The sequence below is a fragment of the Perca fluviatilis genome, chromosome 19, assembly GCF_010015445.1.
Source record: "Perca fluviatilis chromosome 19, GENO_Pfluv_1.0, whole genome shotgun sequence".
Taxonomy (NCBI): domain Eukaryota; kingdom Metazoa; phylum Chordata; class Actinopteri; order Perciformes; family Percidae; genus Perca; species Perca fluviatilis.
In genome coordinates this window covers 26,466,626-26,485,018 of record NC_053130.1, presented here as the reverse complement: position 1 = coordinate 26,485,018, position 18,393 = coordinate 26,466,626, and the positions used below count along the sequence as shown (strand labels likewise).

General features: G+C 41.4%; 2 protein-coding genes across 2 annotated transcripts in view; one reads left to right on the top strand and one right to left on the bottom strand.

The window, feature by feature from the left end:
• Window positions 1-3,477: 3,477 nt before the first annotated feature.
• epcam (epithelial cell adhesion molecule) lies at window positions 3,478-6,823 on the top strand. Its single transcript, XM_039784731.1, has 9 exons — window positions 3,478-3,835; window positions 4,797-4,898; window positions 5,023-5,284; window positions 5,402-5,467; window positions 5,586-5,652; window positions 5,752-5,850; window positions 5,958-6,158; window positions 6,297-6,341; window positions 6,454-6,823. The coding sequence occupies exons 1-9, from the start codon at window positions 3,775-3,777 to the stop codon at window positions 6,478-6,480; spliced, it is 930 nt and encodes a 309-aa protein (XP_039640665.1). The 5' UTR covers window positions 3,478-3,774; the 3' UTR covers window positions 6,481-6,823.
• Window positions 6,824-8,291: 1,468 nt separating this feature from the next.
• Window positions 8,292-18,393, bottom strand: part of plekhh2 (pleckstrin homology domain containing, family H (with MyTH4 domain) member 2) — a 62,204-nt gene continuing 52,102 nt past the window's right edge. The window contains exons 21-29 of the mRNA XM_039784292.1: window positions 18,189-18,366; window positions 16,224-16,379; window positions 16,024-16,121; window positions 14,192-14,333; window positions 13,725-13,861; window positions 13,225-13,354; window positions 12,834-12,920; window positions 11,638-11,787; window positions 8,292-10,519 (exon numbers count right to left, since the gene is read on the bottom strand). Coding sequence (XP_039640226.1) covers window positions 10,334-10,519; window positions 11,638-11,787; window positions 12,834-12,920; window positions 13,225-13,354; window positions 13,725-13,861; window positions 14,192-14,333; window positions 16,024-16,121; window positions 16,224-16,379; window positions 18,189-18,366 — 1,264 coding nt within the window. The 3' untranslated portion in view covers window positions 8,292-10,333. The remainder of the gene's footprint in view (window positions 10,520-11,637; window positions 11,788-12,833; window positions 12,921-13,224; window positions 13,355-13,724; window positions 13,862-14,191; window positions 14,334-16,023; window positions 16,122-16,223; window positions 16,380-18,188; window positions 18,367-18,393) is intronic.

Sequence of the window (18,393 nt, the reverse complement as noted above, 5' to 3'; positions counted from 1 at the left end):
TCACCTGCAGGCAACACGGCAATCATTAAAGTTATTAGTTACACCTAGGGTTCCTCCTTGGCCAAAAGCCTGCACATACAAAACAGTACACACACATTGAATTATGGCATTATTACATTATGACATTCCACATTCCTACCTCAAACACCTGACTCGAAATAAACAATACATGCTATTGTGATCGTGTTTAAATTATATACAGTACATATAAACTCAATATTTTAATGAACTTTAATCTGACTATTTCCAGTCTGTGTACAATATTGAAGATTTGGGACATGCTTTGTCTCCTTTGTCTTTAAAGGAGTTGTTTCACAATTTGGGAAATACATACCCGTATACTTTTTTGCTGAGAGTTGGATAAGAAGATTGATATCTGTCTGGTCAGTATCATGTTACATGCACCAGCCCGGTTAGCTTAAAACATCAAACCTTGGGCGCCTGGGTAGCTCACCTGGTAGAGCGTGCGCCCATATATAGAGGTTTACGCCTCAACGCAGCGGCCCGGGTCCGACTCCGAGCTGCGGCCCTTTGCTGTAGGTCATTCCCCTTCTCTCTCCCCTTTCATGTCTTCAGCTGTCCTATATAAATAAAGGCCTAAAATGTCCAAAGAATAATCTTCAAAAAATATCGAGCCTGGCTCTGTTTGAACCATGTGGTGGAAAATCCACCTAGTAATTCTACAGCTCACTAATTAACATGTTATCTCTTGTTTGTTCAATCTGAAAAAAACAAAGTTAGAGTAAAAATGTGGTTTTCCAGGGGGTTATACACAGGATAGTCTCACTTTGCCAGACCCTCCTCCAAAGCGCTCAAAGGAGAGTCTGGCTACTCCCCATCCAGCATTCGGGGATGGGAAGAAAACGTGCTCTGGTTTATTGCCATTTCTTTAAACCAATCAGAATCGTCATGGGCGGCGCTAAACTCTGCACAGAGCCGCTGCAAAATAGTTGTTCGAGAGAAATCTCAGATTGGACAGATAGTCTAGCTAGCTGTCCCAAGCTAGCTGTCCCAAGTAGCAGAAGTAGCAGTGCTTCGCCTTTCTGAGAATATAGTTCCCAGTATGTATACAATTAGAAGATGGCTGCATCTCATGTGACATTGTTATTTGTACACACTGTGACTATACAAATCACAACATGTAAATAGGGAATTGTTGGCATTATTTTGTCACTTATTGGGAGCAGTAGGCTAGTTGGAGCTGGTTACCTCCAGGATCTGTGCTAAGCTAGGCTAGCGGTGGGGGCGTCAGACAGAGTTACGACACACACGGAGATGAGAAGGGTATGTATGGACTTATCTAACTCTGGGGGATACGGTGAATAAGACAAAGTCCCAATAAGTCGACGTGTTCCTTAAATACTTGAACAATGGCTGTAACCGTATTACTTCAAACCTCCAATATTGACTGTTGATTTGCGTCTATCTATTTTTTGAAACCTCCCAGGACAAAGCTTTGTACAATGGGAGATCGGGCTTTCTGCTCAGCTGCTCCCAGACTGTGGAATGCTCTCCCTGACCACCTGAGGACCCCACAGACTGTGGATGCTTTTAAACGTGGCCTTAAAACCCACCTTTTTAGGAGAGCTTTTGAGTGAACTTGTGTCCTTTTGCCTTTTATTTACTTCCTTTTCTTTTCATGCTCTCCATGTGTTTTTATAATTTTTAGCACTATCATGTAGCATTTTGAGATTTGCTTAAATATAAAGTGCATTACAAATTAAATGTATTATTATTATCCTACTGTCTACTTTATTCCCTTATACAGTAATGCCCATATTTAATGCTGTTTTTTAATTTTTTATTTTATCCTTCCTTTTTATGTTACTATGTCTACATTATTCTCTTATATTGTCCATGTTTAATGCTGGTCTCTAGACTTTATCCATGCACTATTGGACTTAATTACACTACCACCATGACACCCACTCTCATAGAGCACCTTACCATGCATACTGAATCAGAGGGTCTGTCCCCTGCACTGTCACTGCAAGCGTCTCATTCATTTGGATTTTTTATTTAGTATCTTTTCTTTTATTGTCAATATTATTCATTTAGATTTGTCATTTTATCATCCTGTTTATGATGTATCTGTATGTTGTGTGTGATGTTTTTAAGCCACTGGGACCTTAAATTTCCCCTTGGGGATCAATATCTATCTATCTATCTATCTATCTATCTATCTATCTATCTATCTATCTATCTATCTATCTATCTATCTATCTATCTATCTATCTATCTATCAATCAATCCCGGAAGTGGAACGTTGAGGATATAGACTATGCACAAGCTATTGAAATGTGGTGTAGTAACTGCCTGTTTCATAACTGTGCCCAGTAGATGGGATTACACAATTCATTAAAAATAGATAATTAAAGACTAGGCTATAGCAATATAAAAGACATGTCAATGTCAATAAATGAGAATAATTTGTCTAATAATCTGGGCGTCTCACGTGTAGATAGTGAATCAGACATACCCTTCTACAGTAGCTCTTCTTTCTTTTTTAATCTGCGCCTCAAAAGGCTCACACATGCGTACAAGAGCGCTGCACTATCCGCCTTTCCTCAGTTGCCACTCAAGGAAATATTTCTCCCATACATCATCTCTGTGAGACCTGAGGCTTTGACTCACCCGTGTCATCCAACAGATTGAGTCACGGCACCCGGTTTCTGTCAGGTCAGATACCTGCTCGACAGCCGATGATGTCATCACGTCACACAGTGTCTCTCTGTTTATGATAAACAGAATATATACAGAGAGTGTAGAGAGAATAATTTGCTTAAACGCTGTGCATTTTGTCCACAATCCGGGGATATTTTAGGTCTATGATATATAAAAAAAAAATGAACAGGAACACACAACTCTGGAAACCGCTGAATGGTTTGACCGTAGCACAGAATTTGATATATGACGTCTAGCTGAAAGAACACCTATTACAAAATATATATATATATCTTTGTAATAGGTGTTCTTTAGGTGTTCTCGGTATAATACAATACATTGGGACGTCTACTAAAGTGACGTATATTATCCTACAGGCATATTAGAATGATACAATAAAGACGTTTACGTATAAAAAGCCACTGTAAACTGTGACATTAACATCCTGCAGAAGTATCATAGCAACTCTCTGAGTGTAAAGGTCACTACTACATAAAAAAAGACAGTTTTACAACGATCATTTATACTTGAAACTGTACGGTTTGTTTTCAATATGGTCTATTTGACTCTTATTTTTTTTTTTTTTTAGGTAGAAGTATCACAGATAATGAAGGAAATCTTGGTTTATTGACAAGCTGAAAGAATAGGTGTATGTCAACAGAGAGAGAGGGAGAGAGAGAGGGAGGGAGAAAGAGAGAGAGAAATATGGTCATACCGGAAAAAAGGTGCGTTTGACCAACCCCCCCCCCCTTCCATCGACAATGCAAATTGGAGTGACGTCAATAGACTACTTGTCTTATAAAGGTACTTGATTAGAGCTCTCTGTCAGTTGGACAACAATCTCTCAGCTCTGCGACGTCACTTTGGTGCTGCCGATACCTTTGTTTGCGCAAGTTCGTTGAGTCTCTCTCTCCCTCCGAACAGGTTGGACTACTAGACACACCTGCGGGGAGAAGAAGGAAGCCTTGTACAGCCTACACCGGGACGCCATTCTTCACTCCATCTTTGACATCTGTGGACGACGGACGGGTAGAAAGCCGACGAGGGAAACTTTTTTTTTTTTGCTTGTTGTTCTCCGTTAATTCGTTTCAAGCTTGAATCACTTTCATCATGGGCATTTGGATTGCTCTTGTTCTCGTTGCCTTCGCTGCGGGAGCCGCAGCTCAAACCTGTAAGTAGATGGGTTTTTTTTTTTGTTAAACTTTATTAGTCTTAATGCGTCATGACGCAGTTTGACCTGACCTGTCGCTTAATTGGGACTTAATTGTGATATGTGTATTTAAAGTGGGCCTACGTTTTCTCAGTACTTGGATAGCTTTGGTTAGAAGGCTAACAAAACAGGAATAATGGGTTAAAATGATACTTGTTTTAATGTGGTGTGTTTTTAAGAGGTTGACCTCTAATCACCTGTTCTTACCTTTTTTTTTTTTTTTTTTTTTTTTTTTTTTTTTTAAAGTGTAACGTTTGCTCGTATTTAGTGACTTTGTTGGCGAGAAGTGATTGAAAAACCGGGATTAAAAGCTGTTACTAGATATCAAACGCAGATAGTTTGGTTGTGTGAGTGGGGGTTGGGAGATTTCCTACTGCCCTGGGGACTAGTCCGTTTGGAGAAACCAACGCCCAGGTGTTAAATAAACCTGCTAGTCTACCTGCGCGCCCGCTCCCTCTGTATCACCGACAATACAATAAACCCTCTATGAATTAGTCTGTTAGCCAACATTTTGCACAGATTTGGGGTTATTTATGATTAACTAAATCCTACTATAGGCCTCTGTCCAATATGTTGCATATTGTCGAAGACTATCATCTATTATATATTTAAAAATATGAAGGTGCGTGGCCGGGTTGGTTCAGCGGATAGAGCAGCCGCACATAGGCCTATACTGAGAGGTTTATGCCTCGACAAAGAGGTCCAGGGATCGACTGCGACCTGTGACGATTTCCTGCATGTCTTCCCCCTCTCTCTCCCCTTTCTCACCTAGGTGTCCTTTCCATTAAAGGCAGAAAAGCTAACAAAAAAATCTCAATAAAAAAAAAATAAATAGAATGAAGTGGCATAACTTTCCAGTTACTTAAAGTTGTTGTTAAATTGTTTCAGCCCGAATGACAAATCCTTGTGTATCTCTGCCTAGGTCAGTGTAACACGATGAAGTGGGCGACCTGTGATGGTACACCATGTGTGTGTACCGTTCTAATCGGCGAGAACGTGAAACAACCGCTAAACTGCTCCGCATGTAAGTAAAATATGTAAGCTGTGATCCAGCTTGTACATTTCCTTCCTTGTAGCCTTTCCTTTTGCAGGTTTGTTTTTTGTTCTCTCCTGCTCACGATGTGCCTCCTGTTTTGTTTCACCTCCAGTGATCCCTAAGTGCTTCCTGATGAAAGTTGAGATGTACAGAGCTAAAAAGGGCCAGTCCGTCCGTGGTGCAGGAGGAAAGCCAGTGGAGTCTGCCTTTGTGGACAACGATGGCATCTATGACCCAGACTGTGAAAGCAATGGCAACTTCAAGGCCAAGCAGTGCAACAACACCGAGGAGTGCTGGTGTGTCAACAGTGCCGGTGTTCGTCGAACTGACAAGGGAGACAAGAATATCAAGTGTGACAAGCTGGTGGAGACCCAGTAAGTTATTTCCCACCCACCCCTTCCCATCAGTGTGGAGAACTAGCTAGATGGAGTAGTTTCACGGTTCAACTCTAACGGTTTACCATTTGTCTTTTTTTTTTTTTTTTTCTCCAGCTGGGTTCGTCTTCAGCTGACTCACAAACCTGTGACAACTCCATTGAATGCCAGTGGTTTGAAGGCGTAAGTATATATTATACTATATACTATATATATTTCATTTTTTTTAAATGAATCAAACAACCCAATTGTTAACATTAGTTTCAGTATTTCACAATTGTAATTTCTTGCCTTAATACAGCGCAATTGCAAATGCCATTCAAACACGTTATGGCAACTTTGACAAGAGCATGGTGCAGGATGTCGAGGTGAGTGTTTTTTATTTATTTATTTTTTCTCATTCCTACTTAAAATATTGTCGGAAGAGCATTACAGAAAAGCCTGACTAACAAAGTGTCATCCTGCAGTATGACGCTGATGCTCGCATGATTGTGGTGGATGTGAAGAAGCCAATAGGAAACCGCCAACATGACCTGGCCAACATGGCCTACTACATGGAGAAAGATGTATGTTGATGGATTTAAAAAAAAAAAAAAAAAAATCCTATACCATGTGTATAGAAGACTTAAAGAGGCCTAGTGACTGACGCTGCCATTTTTATCCTCTCCTGCAGGTGAAGGTGCTGCCTTTGTTCAAGAACGATGAGTTGAAGTTTATGCCATCTCTGGGCGGCCAGAACGTGGAGATGGAGAACATCCTGGTGTACTATGTGGACGAGGAGCCCCCGACTTTCACCATGAAGAACCTGTCTGGTGGGATCATCGCCGTCATCGTGGTGGTGGTCCTGGCTGTGGTTGCCGGCCTGCTGGTCCTGGTGAGTGAAATCTACTTTTATCATGGATCCCTTTTTCTTTTTTTTTTTTTTTTTTTTTTTTAAACCACTGACTTTCTTCAACATGTCAGTCTTATCGTTCTGAATCCTAATTTTTTTTTCTTTTGTGTCTGTGCATAGTTCTTTGCCCAAAGGCGACAGAAACGGATGTACAAACAAGCCCAGGTGAGATTAAATTCTTGTAATTGTCATTTTTCAGTAACACTGTGTATAATGTACTTTTTGCACCTAGAATGTTTTAACACCCTGTTTTTATCTGCTCCTTTTTTCATTTTAGACAAGCGAGATGGCAACCATGTCTTAAAAGAATATCTTCATCGCAGCAGGAGTTTATGAAGAGTAGCCTTGTACATCACATTTTTGGATTATCTTTTCTGCAGTGGGAGTGTGCCATTTACAATTTTTATTTGAGGAATACAGATCGTAAAGGAACAATGAACTTGCTTTTTGTTGGCACATACTGGTACCACCATTATTTATAAATTGCAGTCTTAAGACCTCGTCCAATCTCTATATGCCATTTTAAAAACTGCTTTTTACAATATGCTTGGCACATGCCACATTGTAATGTTAGAACTTGAGTGTTTTAAATTCCACATCATAGATTGTACAGTTTGTTACGTACTGTGTGTTTGGGTGTTTATTTTTTCTTTCTTTTTTTAAATAAAACTTTTTTTTTTTAAAAGACTCTTGGATGTTGTGCAGTGTTTTCAATGTAAGGGTTTGTCTTAGAGACTTCAGGGTGCAGTGGGAAAAGTCCAGCAGATCATATGGGGGAAGGGAACAAGTGTAATGTAGCATGTCATGCTTGTCTAGTTTTGTTTTGTGTGTGTGTGTGTGAGTGTGTGTGTGTATATACACACACACACACTCGTAATCAACACAAACATTTGGTGTGTTAAGATAAGTTGCAGTATATGGATATATTCCGCAGAAACTTTTAACCCTCCCTTTGTCTCCGATAAGCCACCCACATAATGGGCCTTTTGTTTACATGGGACAGGTTCCATACTCGGATGACATTTTTGAACAGGTGTGGCAGGCCTGTTTTGACTGGGTCCCTGTTTCTTTTGAAGGTAACTTTTTAAATTTTGGCTTTTCATGGTTCACACCTGGAAAATACACCTGTAGATTTCTTAAACCACGTGAATGTAGTAAGAAAGCTGTTGGGTTTGAGCTCAGACCTGTGGAATGTGAGTGGTTTCAGTGTCGGCGATTTACTGATTGGCAGAGACTACCTTGCGGTTAGTGTAGAGGGAGGTGGTTGTTGTTTCTAGCCCTATCTTTGAAACCCTTTTTGTACTGAATTCAACCGGTCAATCAGGTTCTGGCTCACTCGTAAACAAAAACTCACGCAGCGTCTTTGCACACAACAAATTACTGAGTTTAATAAAGGGACTTAAGCAAGACTACAGCAACCGGCAGACATCTTCTGAGGTGGGTTGTTGCACAGGTTGCATTTCAATGAAGAAATTCAGGTAAACCTATGGAGGTTAAAAAAAAGACGCGGTTTCTGTTGAACCTTTGTGTCACACTTGTCGAGTCCCTCTGAAGGGTTAAGTCTTTCTCGAAACCACAAAGCAACACAAAGTCATCATATCAAAAAAATAAAGAAGCTGTAAACGGCCAAACTTTGAAAGCACATATCTGCAATACATTGGACTTCATGAATTTGGACTTCCTCTGTTTTGATTCTAATCCATTTCTCCATTTTCGACAATGCCAACAGAGTACCAGCATTGATCCTTTGTCTTTTATGTCTTAGTTCTCTTGCCTCACCCAGTTTTTCTCCCACGTAAGCCCTCTTCCCCCCCCTCCCTTTTGCTCCATAGCAACGCAAGGACAAAAGCATGTCTCTAACTAGTTCAGACGGGTTAGGTATCATATATCCTCCCCCACCCCACCACTCCTCGCTCTCTTCTCTGAAAGACTACGGGAATGAGGTGTGTCACTTGCCGTCAGGCACCTGTTGCAGGTATCAGCGCGTCACCAATGAGGAGGCCGGACGGCACCTTCTGTGGGAAGAGAAACGGCAGGAAGTAGTGTTTTGGTTTCTATGGTACTGGACGTAGATTGTTTGTATGAAAGATGATTGTATACGCTCAGTGAAACAAGTAGTTTGCCGTTTTAGTTTATTCAAGCATGAGAAATGCACAATAATTCCAAGGATGATTATTTTATGACAAATAAATAGAATACCTGACAATACTCACAGGCTTCAGATAATACTGGGAGGGGAAAATCAGCTATTTACCTTACCTTGGCTTTGTACCATACATTAAAAAACAAAACAAAACAAGTTCTGATTTCCAGTTTATCTTTTGGATTAGAGAAGAGGAAGATTGCTTCTTTGAGATACCATCATATTCTGTGTCACGCTAGGTGACAGAACAGAGAAACACCATTTCTCTGTGACCAGAGCAACCGCAACATATTTTCGCCATCCTGTTCCCTTATCAGATCCCCTCTGACCATCTTCCTCAAAAATCAACCTGCACCCTGTGTTACTTCTCTAAATGACGTCATGTGAAATACTGAGCGGAGGCATCTCGCCCGATTTTAGTTGTGCACTCCACCAGGAAGACTTAAAGTATTTGTGCATGATTACAGTTTCACCTCTCTCCTGGCTACTCAGTAACTAAGAGCACACAGGGTCCAAACTGGCGTCCTTTTATAAACTAGAAACCTTTCCCCACGCAACCGACTCACCCACTCTACGGTCTTACCAATCACATCTGTTGCATTGCAAATACACACTCACACACACACACATACAATGACATTAACATTTTTCTTCAGCTGCAGTCTTGTCCTATGCTTTCATCATTTTTGTTTAGTATCCTTCATTAAATAACGATATCCAACACTGTAAGGGTTTTAATTCCTGGTAGAGTTTTTGGGCCTTACGGGAGGACAGAAAAAAAGATACAAAAATACCCTCCTTAACAAGGTGACATTGCCTTTTCTAAATTGTGCATTCTTTTTGAACCCTTGTGTTGTCCTCCATGTCTGTTTTGCCTGTTCCTGAAGCATAAAGTATAAATGATCACCCAATTCGGTGTTAGATCTTCTCAGCCAACTTCATTCCAACTACCTACCTACCACTATAGTTTTACACTTATTTCTGGAAAATGAACTGGTTTTGTCACTTTCTTCAACGCTTTTTTGAATTCATGGTAAATAAACCTCATTTATATTAAATTATACCTAATTTCTGATTTAAACCCCCCCAGATATTATGAATTATTTTGGCTAATAGTTACGATCAGGAGAACGTATATGTTGATGCATAATCACAGCCTGTTTCGTGTATGGAACCATCGGTGGTATTTTTTGGGGCAATTTGGTTGAAAGAAACACAAATTTTTTACATAGAAACTTTGAAAACGGGTCAAATTTGAACCGAGGACAACACGAGGGTTAAGACAGGAACACAAAAGTTTACATCAAAGAACACCTTTAAATAAAAAAATAAAAAAAGAAAAGAAAAAGAAATGCACCACACAGCACAGATGGATAATTTCAGACTTTAAAACACTACCTCAGTCTGTCAATAAATAGTGTTGACTTCTCTTTAGAGGCTGACCTAAAACAAAGGCGACACATTCATCAGGTAGACCAATATATGTCAAATATGCAGAATGTTACGCAAAGCCTCTGAGGACACCTGTGTACCAGCTCACTGCTCCAGTTCCATTATGTTCTCTGAGGAATGCACTAGTAGGTCACCTTTCAGGAGTTCAAATGCTTAAAATGAAAGGACACCAACTCCTAGAACTCCCGTATGATCATAGCGGTAAACTGCTGCAACCTCGGCTCGTCTGTGATATCAAATTATACCAAACAGATATGAAAAGGAGTCCAAACTCAAGTGGATGGAGCAACCATGGTTTAGGGAACACAATACTTCACGTCACTTCCAGTAGGCAGAGAGGTGACCATTCCCCACACAAGAAAGAAATCTGGCCCAAAGAGACACATCTACAGGATCACACTGATAAGAAGGGAAGAGCTGTGTGCCAGTGGAATTCAGGCCTTGTGCAGCTGTGAATAAATCCTTCATTTTCAAATTCAAACAAGGTAAAAAAAAAAAAAAAAGGCAGCTCAGCGAAGTGACTGTTCCTCAGCGAGATCATGGATGGGATAGGTTTGCGCCGTCACAGCAGCGTGGGGGTCTTGCTGGGGCGTCCCAGTGCCGGTGGGGACTTGCTCCTCAGATCTCTGCCCTTCAGACCGATGGGCTGGGCCACCATCAGAGCCGGGGCAGACAGGTGGTGGGCGGCGGCCTTCTGCTGATGAGCGCTGTTGATGTAACTGGAGACGAGGAGGGTGATCTCCCTTATCTGTCGACCGAAACAAAAACTAAAATGGACGATTTTTGGACCTTTATATGGTCTGCTTCAGCTGATGAAGGCACTTGAGGATTTGCAGTATGAGATAGCAGGAAAGTGCTAGTAATTATAAAAAAAAACTTTAATTTCAACAGACCTGTCACATGGTTTTATCAAGGGCGACAACAACACTGACACGTTAAGACTGAAGCTACTGACAAGACGGGGTTTTTGTGATATTCAACGACTTAAAATGCCTAAATTTTCACAATTTTCATGCTAAATTATTCCAAAAAACATTACTTGGGGATTATCATGTTTTGCCATTTAAAAGAGCAGTTGCACAGGTTAGACTTGACAGGTGGCAGAACTCATTCGTTCCTGAATCTGTTCAACATTTTGGGGAAAAACACTTCTTGACCAGATTCAGATGGGAAGATCGATACCACTGGCACTGACCATATCTGTCTGTTCAATATGAAGCTGGAGCCAACAGCCGGTTAGCTTAGCTTAGCACAAAGACCGGAAACAGAGGTAAACGGTCTCCTGGCTCCAGATTCATATTTAAAGGCAACACTGAGCAACAAAACAAGTTAGTGAAGTTCCCGGGAATGCCCAAACTACTCCTTCTAAGTAGATTGTCTGGGCTGTCAGTAGGCCACGAGTCTTATTAATGGTTAAACTGTTTTAAGGCTGATAGATGTGTCACTGCGTTCTATGTGAATTAGTTCATGTTTTGTTTATTTCATTAATGTCTAACAGGTTCCATGAATGTAGAAGGTGGCAGGGGCGGGGCTAGAAGATTGCCCCCCCTCCCCCGATACCATGGAACCAGCACTGGGATTGTTTTTGAAACAAGTGGCTGACTGAGTTGTTCTATCCTATCCAATATTTACTATATTTCCAAGCAGATTTTCTATGTTGTATTCTGATAAAATGCCCTCCCCCCTGACTGATTATTGGTCCCCTGTGCCATCCCACTTAAAAAATCCTGGAATTGCCCCTGGAAGGTGGATGAAAAGACTCCTGCTAGGCAGCCCGTACTGCATAATGGGTAAACCCTACTTGAATGGTCATGATGCGATAAACGCCACTCGTCATCGGACACCGGGGTTCAGTCTGTATCTCACCTTGGAGGCGTCCATAGCAAACAGATGTTTCTCTGTAGGTTTGTCTTTGCTGGCGTTGGCCCCGATGCTCTGCCCCACAACCAGCATGAAGTCCTGCTTGCAGCCTCCGAACGTCATCAGGCTCTTGTACGGGTGGGACGCCAGCGGCTTCTGAACACGCAGATGCAGATATTTGTGTTATGACACAAGTATCACATGTGTGAGAAAGTGACAGCAAGTTTCACGTATCAGCATTTTGAATTGTAAGTGTCAACATCTTCTTCTTTTAGTCCAACCAGTGCGACGTGCATTCCAAAAATCATGTAGTCGCATGAATTGAGCTATATTATAAATACAGGAGCGATTTCAGACCACAGATATTTCAAAGATCATAAAACTGGATGCATACTAGCTTCTTAAAGATACAGTTGGTATTTTTTACTTTTAGCCATATTTGCCCAAACTTAAACCTACATTGTGTCATTTTTTTTGTTGATTCTTAGCAAAAACCCCTGTTCTTTCACAAATATGTGCTCATTCATGTGTAATTACTTCCACCAACTAACCAAAGTATTCTCGTACGCGTAGAATCTGCCATTCGGAATCATTGAGAATAGGAGAGCAGTAGGGAGCAGTAGGCTAGATGGAGCCGGTTACCTCCAGGATCCGTGCTAAGCTAGGCTAGCGGTGAGTGCGTCAGACAGAGTTACGACACGCACGGAGATGAGAAGGGGATGTATGGACTTATCTAACTCTGGGGGATACGGTGAATAAGACAAAGTCCCAATAAGTTGGCGTGTTCCTTTAAGTGTCCGAAGTGAAGCAATTACGGCACAGCGCCATCTCCTGGAATGTCAAGGCAGTTCAATATTTGTGGTTGTGTCACAATGAGAGTGGATTGAAATGCATGCTGTCTCCTTTTTTTTTTAGTAGTAATATATTATAGATAACTAAAACTGAAATTATTCACTTGTATTTAATTTCTATTAGATTTTTTTAAACTGCCAATATAGTTGAGGATTAGTTTTTCTTGAAGGTGCTACTTTTTATTTAGTGTCAGTTTACTAAAATCATTTTCGTTTTCGTTTAACCCTATTCAACTACTTGTGTGACTCATAAGTACTTCAGAAATACTTCTACCCTCAGTGACTTCTAACTGTCTGTACAACTTGAATCATGTCAGGACAGATGCAGGAAGTTACACCGAAGACGCTTACAACAGAGTTGTTTTCCAGAACGCCAATACCATCTTCATGCACTGCCAGCCAAACACGTGCACCCTGCTCTGGAGAGGGCGTGATGGACTACAAACAGAGAGAAACACATCAATTCCGAAATCAATTTCCATAATACTAATATACTGAGAGTAAATACAAACAGTATGCTACACAATCATATTACAATGCCACTGTTCTAGATCCTCACCGAACAGGAGACACGTGAAGTGGATACACTGTATGTTTAATCAGATGACTATTTTTTTATTCTAGGCTGATGATAAGATAACTTTAATGTACAAGAGATAACAGTTCACGTGCACACGCACACACACACACACACACACACACACACACACACACACACACACACACACACACACACACTTACCTCTGCTTCAAATAATTTGGCTCCAAAGAAAGGCCACTTCCTGGCAACGGTCAGGTAGATCCTGACACACTCGGGGGAACTTCGACCCCTGAGGGAGGCCCAGCGGGCAGAGAGGCGCAGCAACAGTTGTCTGACGGGGGTGGGGGGGTGGAAAACATTCAACATATTTATTTGATTGCCACAATCTATTATGACAACAGTGTTCATTTTAAAATTTGGTTGTGGATTAGTATGAATGATGCCGATTAGGGTTATGTATGTTCAGGATTATGGAAATTAAAGGGTTAACTGCCACGGCAACTTCCTGTGATGGAAACCTATACTTTATGACTTTGGCAAACAGATTATACCATTATAACTAAGCTAACGTACTAAAAATCTGAAATATATAGCCAACTAAATAAATAGCTACATACACACAGACACACACACACACACACACACACACACACACGAAAGTAGGAAATGTGAGTAGACTGAATCGTAGTGTGATCTGGTACCTGAGCTGCTCCTCAGACGTGGTCCTGCGGTAATGTTTTGGGTAAAATCTGTCCAGGACCTGTTTCAGGGTTTGGTTAGACTTGGTCTGGGCTGATCCAGGAGCTGAGAAGGGACGCTCAAAGTCCCCAAACTCCACCTGAACACAGACACATTAGTGTTAATACTGTATTGGCTTTTGGTCTGGTATAGCAAATGTGGTTTTGGGACTCTGTTGTCCTGTCGTGAGGTTCCTATGTCATCTTGTTATAATATTATTCTGTTGAGTTTGTAGCTGATGTAAGTCTGGGTGTCCGGCCAAGGAATAGAATGTGGCCTGATTAGAAGCATGTGTTCAGTTTTCTAAGAAGATGTCGTACGGTGATTGAGTTAAGAGCCCACCCTCTCTGTGTATAAAACAAATGCATGACTGAGAACATGAATTATATGTCACTATTACAAACTAATTTTTTCATTGTAATTGTCAGACCTGGGCCAGCAGGGCAGCCATTTCCAGAGCCAGTTCCTTGTTGACAGGGAAGTGTCCCGCTACAATGGCCTCATTTGTCTGATAAGCCAGCAGCAACCTCTCCCTCTCCGACTCCCCCCTGACCTGGAGTGAGAAGTACAGCCTGCCGATGGGAAGGGAAAGACACAGACAGTAAAAGTGAAAAAAAAAGAAAAAAAAAAGGCTAGAAGTTGGAAAATAAAGACGTGAATGATAGACAGATGGTACAGTGTTGAACTACCACGGGTTGTCCGTGTTGTATTTCCAAAACAGTAAAACCGTTTGGTCTCAGTCACAGTTGAGCTTAAGAAGATTAGCATTGATGCATTAGCATAAATCAGTGATCTTCAGCAGGGGGTCTGCGACCCCTAGGGGGTCCTCACAGTCATTGCAGGGGGGCTGCCACATTATTGTTTAATACATTTTTAAAGTCCCCCCCCCCCCCAATTAAAATAGGCGGAAAATATACATTAACACGAATCTAACATATTATTGGAAAAGATAAATCAGCCTTTTCGTAAAAAAACAGCAACAATCTCAACAACATTGATGATAAGTATACTGGCCTATCAAAAGGATCAAAATTCATTCTTAATCGTCACATACACACAGTACAATGTAGTGAAATTCTATTACTGCCTTTAACCCACCCTAGGTATATTAGGAGCAGTGGACAGCTATACATACAGCCATCCGTATACAGTATGGGTGACAATTTTTCGGGACTCCCGTGGGTCACGGTATTCCCACGGGAATACGGGTAACGTGATAGGGACGGAATAGAGCATAGAAATCAACGGGAGCGGGCGGGAGCGGGACGGAGCCGGAGATTAAATAAAAAAAATGACGCTGCAATGCGGTGAGTGCGCCCAAAGATCGCGAGGCATTCCGTTTTAGAAAAGAGAACCACTTACAACTCACAATACGTTTGTTGATTGGCTACTGCTAGCCGCAGAGTAACCTATCAGAGCAAGACAAAGCAGCTGTCCTGTTCACAAGCCAATCAACCAGCGTCAGCGACTACACCGAGAGTCGGCAAAATGGATTCTGGAAAGAAGCTGTTGCAATTGAAAGTGTCGTCGAAGGACGCCTCAATCCATTTTCAGGAGCTGTGAGAAGATCTCCGTTAGGAATTACGTAATGAAATGGCCTAGGCCTGCAGGTAACGCATGTATAGTGGAGCCTAAATTTCCGAGGCAACCTCAGTGATTTGACCGTGATTAACCAAACATGCTACAGGGGGGCAGCAGAGTCTGATAACTTTAGACAACATAGGGAACGAAACGGGAGAGGGACGAGATTCGGGAGTCTTTCTCTCTGGATTTTGCAGGACAAGATTTCTATTTTTATTTTTTCACGTTATCGGGATATGATGGGAGTATTTTCGTGGGCTCGGGATGGGATGGGAGCGACAACTGATTCCCGTGTCACCCTCTAGTATACAGTGAAGCTTAAGGATTTACTGTGCCTTCCACATGTATGCTTGGCATTAAAACATGATGATATATGAATATGTAAATAGTAGCTTAGTATTGTAGGGCACCATAAAAGGTTACACTACATGTTATGTTAGGCCTAGTTTAATATGCAACTCAATACAATATATGTAGTATGGGGTCCCTGCTCGTCTCTCTTTCAGGTTAGGGGTCCTTGGCCTAAAAAACGTTAAAGACCCCTGGAGTAAATGAAGTAAAAAATACATTATGCTGTATTCCTGTAAAGTGACCCATTATCATAAACCTGTTGAACGTGGCATCAGCATGTATGGATATTAATATTTTCGCCACCACAGGACTGGTTGGGTCCTTCTCTACCTGTTCTTGTAGGTGAGGCGGACAGTCCTGGTGCTTTCAGACTTGCCCGTGTGCTGCTCCTTAGAGGCTTGCTCCCATTTGGAGATAATGTCACAAATCTGCAGGCGATATGGAGACGACACATTTGCATTAAGTGTTAAGTGTTAATATAACACTTCCTATGTTTAAAAAGTCGTCGTCTCATGAATAAAAAGATTCACCTTGATGCCTCCTTGCAGGCAGTGTTCCAGCTCTCTTCCAGTAGGGTCATCAGTGTACAAGCTGAAACCAGATAGCCCTGTTTTCCTTATGCCGGTGTCCTGGTTGAGGCGACACTGGAACTCGTCCACTGTGGTCGAAGCATCGAAGCTCACCACCTATGGAAATGCAATGAAATTCAGAGGACAACGCTCAGATAGCAAAAAGTTTTAAAATAATTGTAAACATTCAAACTTTTTTCAACTTTGAATGGTTCCAAATGTTGAATGGTTTCCCGTATACACAGCACCTACTTGCAGAGACTATAGAGACACTTCTTAAACATATTGATAAATACATGCATAAGAGTAAGGAAGCATTTTTTTCTGCCATCTCATCCTCTAACAAGAAGCTGCTCTTTGTGGCTGTACTTTGGCACAGAGGTGCTTTAAGCTAAATGCTAACGTTGGCATGCTAACATGCTCAACGTGAAAATGCTGACATAATGTTTACCATGTAAGAGTGTAAGCATGATAACATTTGCTACTTAGCACCAAACACAAAGTGCAGCTGAGGCTTATGGGAATTTAATGAGGTTTGCAGGCCAAGGTATTGGATAAACAAAAGTTTTGCATGATGCCGACCCTAGAAGAAAAGTTGAGAGATCAACAATATGATTACAATTCAACCCGAGGGGCAGAGGTGTCAAGTAACAAAGTACAAATACTTTACGTTACCTTACTTAAGTAGAAATTTGGGGTATCTATACTTTACTGGAGTAATTATTTTACAGCAGACTTTTTACTTCTACTCCTTACATTTTCACGCAATTATCTGTACTTTCTACTCCTTACATTTTAAAAATAGCCTCATTACTCCTATTTCAGTTCGGCTTCTTTTCATTCCGGCTTGTCATCATTCAAAAAAACACACACAAAAAAAACCTATCCAGATAAATCGCGCCATCCGGAGAGAGTGAATTTGATTGTGGTTGGATGAGAAGTATAAACATATACCATTCCGACACCCTATTGGTTTGTACGCAATGCATCGCACCTGCACAGACCCGGTGCTAAAATGGCACTGGTGCCTTAACGACCGTTATATACTGGACAGAATAGCAACGTGAATTTCGGTGCCTTATTTAGGTGCTATTTAAATGCCTGCCCTTCTCTCTGATGCTCCGAAAATGGACGTTAGAGGGAACCGAAACATCGCCGCACGGGACACTAAACTCACACCGCACTACACTCGACAGCAGGTAACGTTAGCCTACCGTTAGCTAGCAGCTGGAGTAAACATGGTTAAAATGCTGACAGCTAAACGGTGTAAAAGTGTGTCTGTATTTCACTGGAGAGGATTCTAACACCAGACTGTAGCTGCCGTTGTCTGAAAAACAACACAGACTCAGAGATGTGTCACCTTTTTCAGCCCTTCTGAGTTTGCACGTATGATTTTAATATAACATTATAGTCATTATGGCCTTTAGAAAAAAAATTTTTTGTGAAGGTGGGGTAGTGCACTAATGCCCCTGTGGGGCAGGCTAAGCTTTTGTCCTTAATGGCATTTTTTTCCCCTTACATTACTTTTACTTTTATACTTTAAGTAGTTTTGAAACCAGTACTTTTACACTTTTACTTGAGTAAAAAGCTTGAGTTGATACTTCAACTTCTACAGAAGTCTTTTTAAACCCTAGTATCTATACTTCTACCTGAGTAATGAATGTGAATACTTTTGACACCTCTGCCGAGGGGCAATTCCAAGTTTAACGGCAATCATGTAGCAATATTTTCTTTGGAAAATGTTATCATCACTTCCTGTAAGCATATACAGAGAGAGCCAGGGAGCAATGCAGTGACAAAAACAAACACTTACGTGTAAACTGTGTGTGACTTCAGGCTACGATGTAAGAACGTAGATTAAAACCATGAACTAGCTTTGAAAGCTTCACTGTTATTGTTATCATCTATCTTCCTGTGTATTACTACCTGGTAGGTGTTATTGAGGAAGTGAACAGGGACGCTGAATGGCAGAGAGTGATGATAGGGATTCCTCAGCAGGATCGACAGTATCTCCATACGGGACGGCCTGGCATGCCTCTCGCCCTTCTGCTGGGTCCGCTCCATGGAGCGCTGGCAGTAGATGGCATACTTACCCACCTCAGTCCTGAGGATACAGTGTATAAGTATAGTA

What these genes read in the sequence shown, in the direction of transcription:
- epcam (XM_039784731.1), top strand. Translation starts at nt 3,775, where the DNA reads ATGGGCATTTGGATTGCTCTTGTTCTCGTTGCCTTCGCTGCGGGAGCC. An exon ending in GGGAGCCGCAGCTCAAACCT is followed by an intron (nt 3,836 to 4,796) that starts GTAAGTAGATGG and finishes ATCTCTGCCTAG; the next exon opens with GTCAGTGTAACACGATGAAG. An exon ending in GACAAGCTGGTGGAGACCCA is followed by an intron (nt 5,285 to 5,401) that starts GTAAGTTATTTC and finishes TTTTTTCTCCAG; the next exon opens with CTGGGTTCGTCTTCAGCTGA.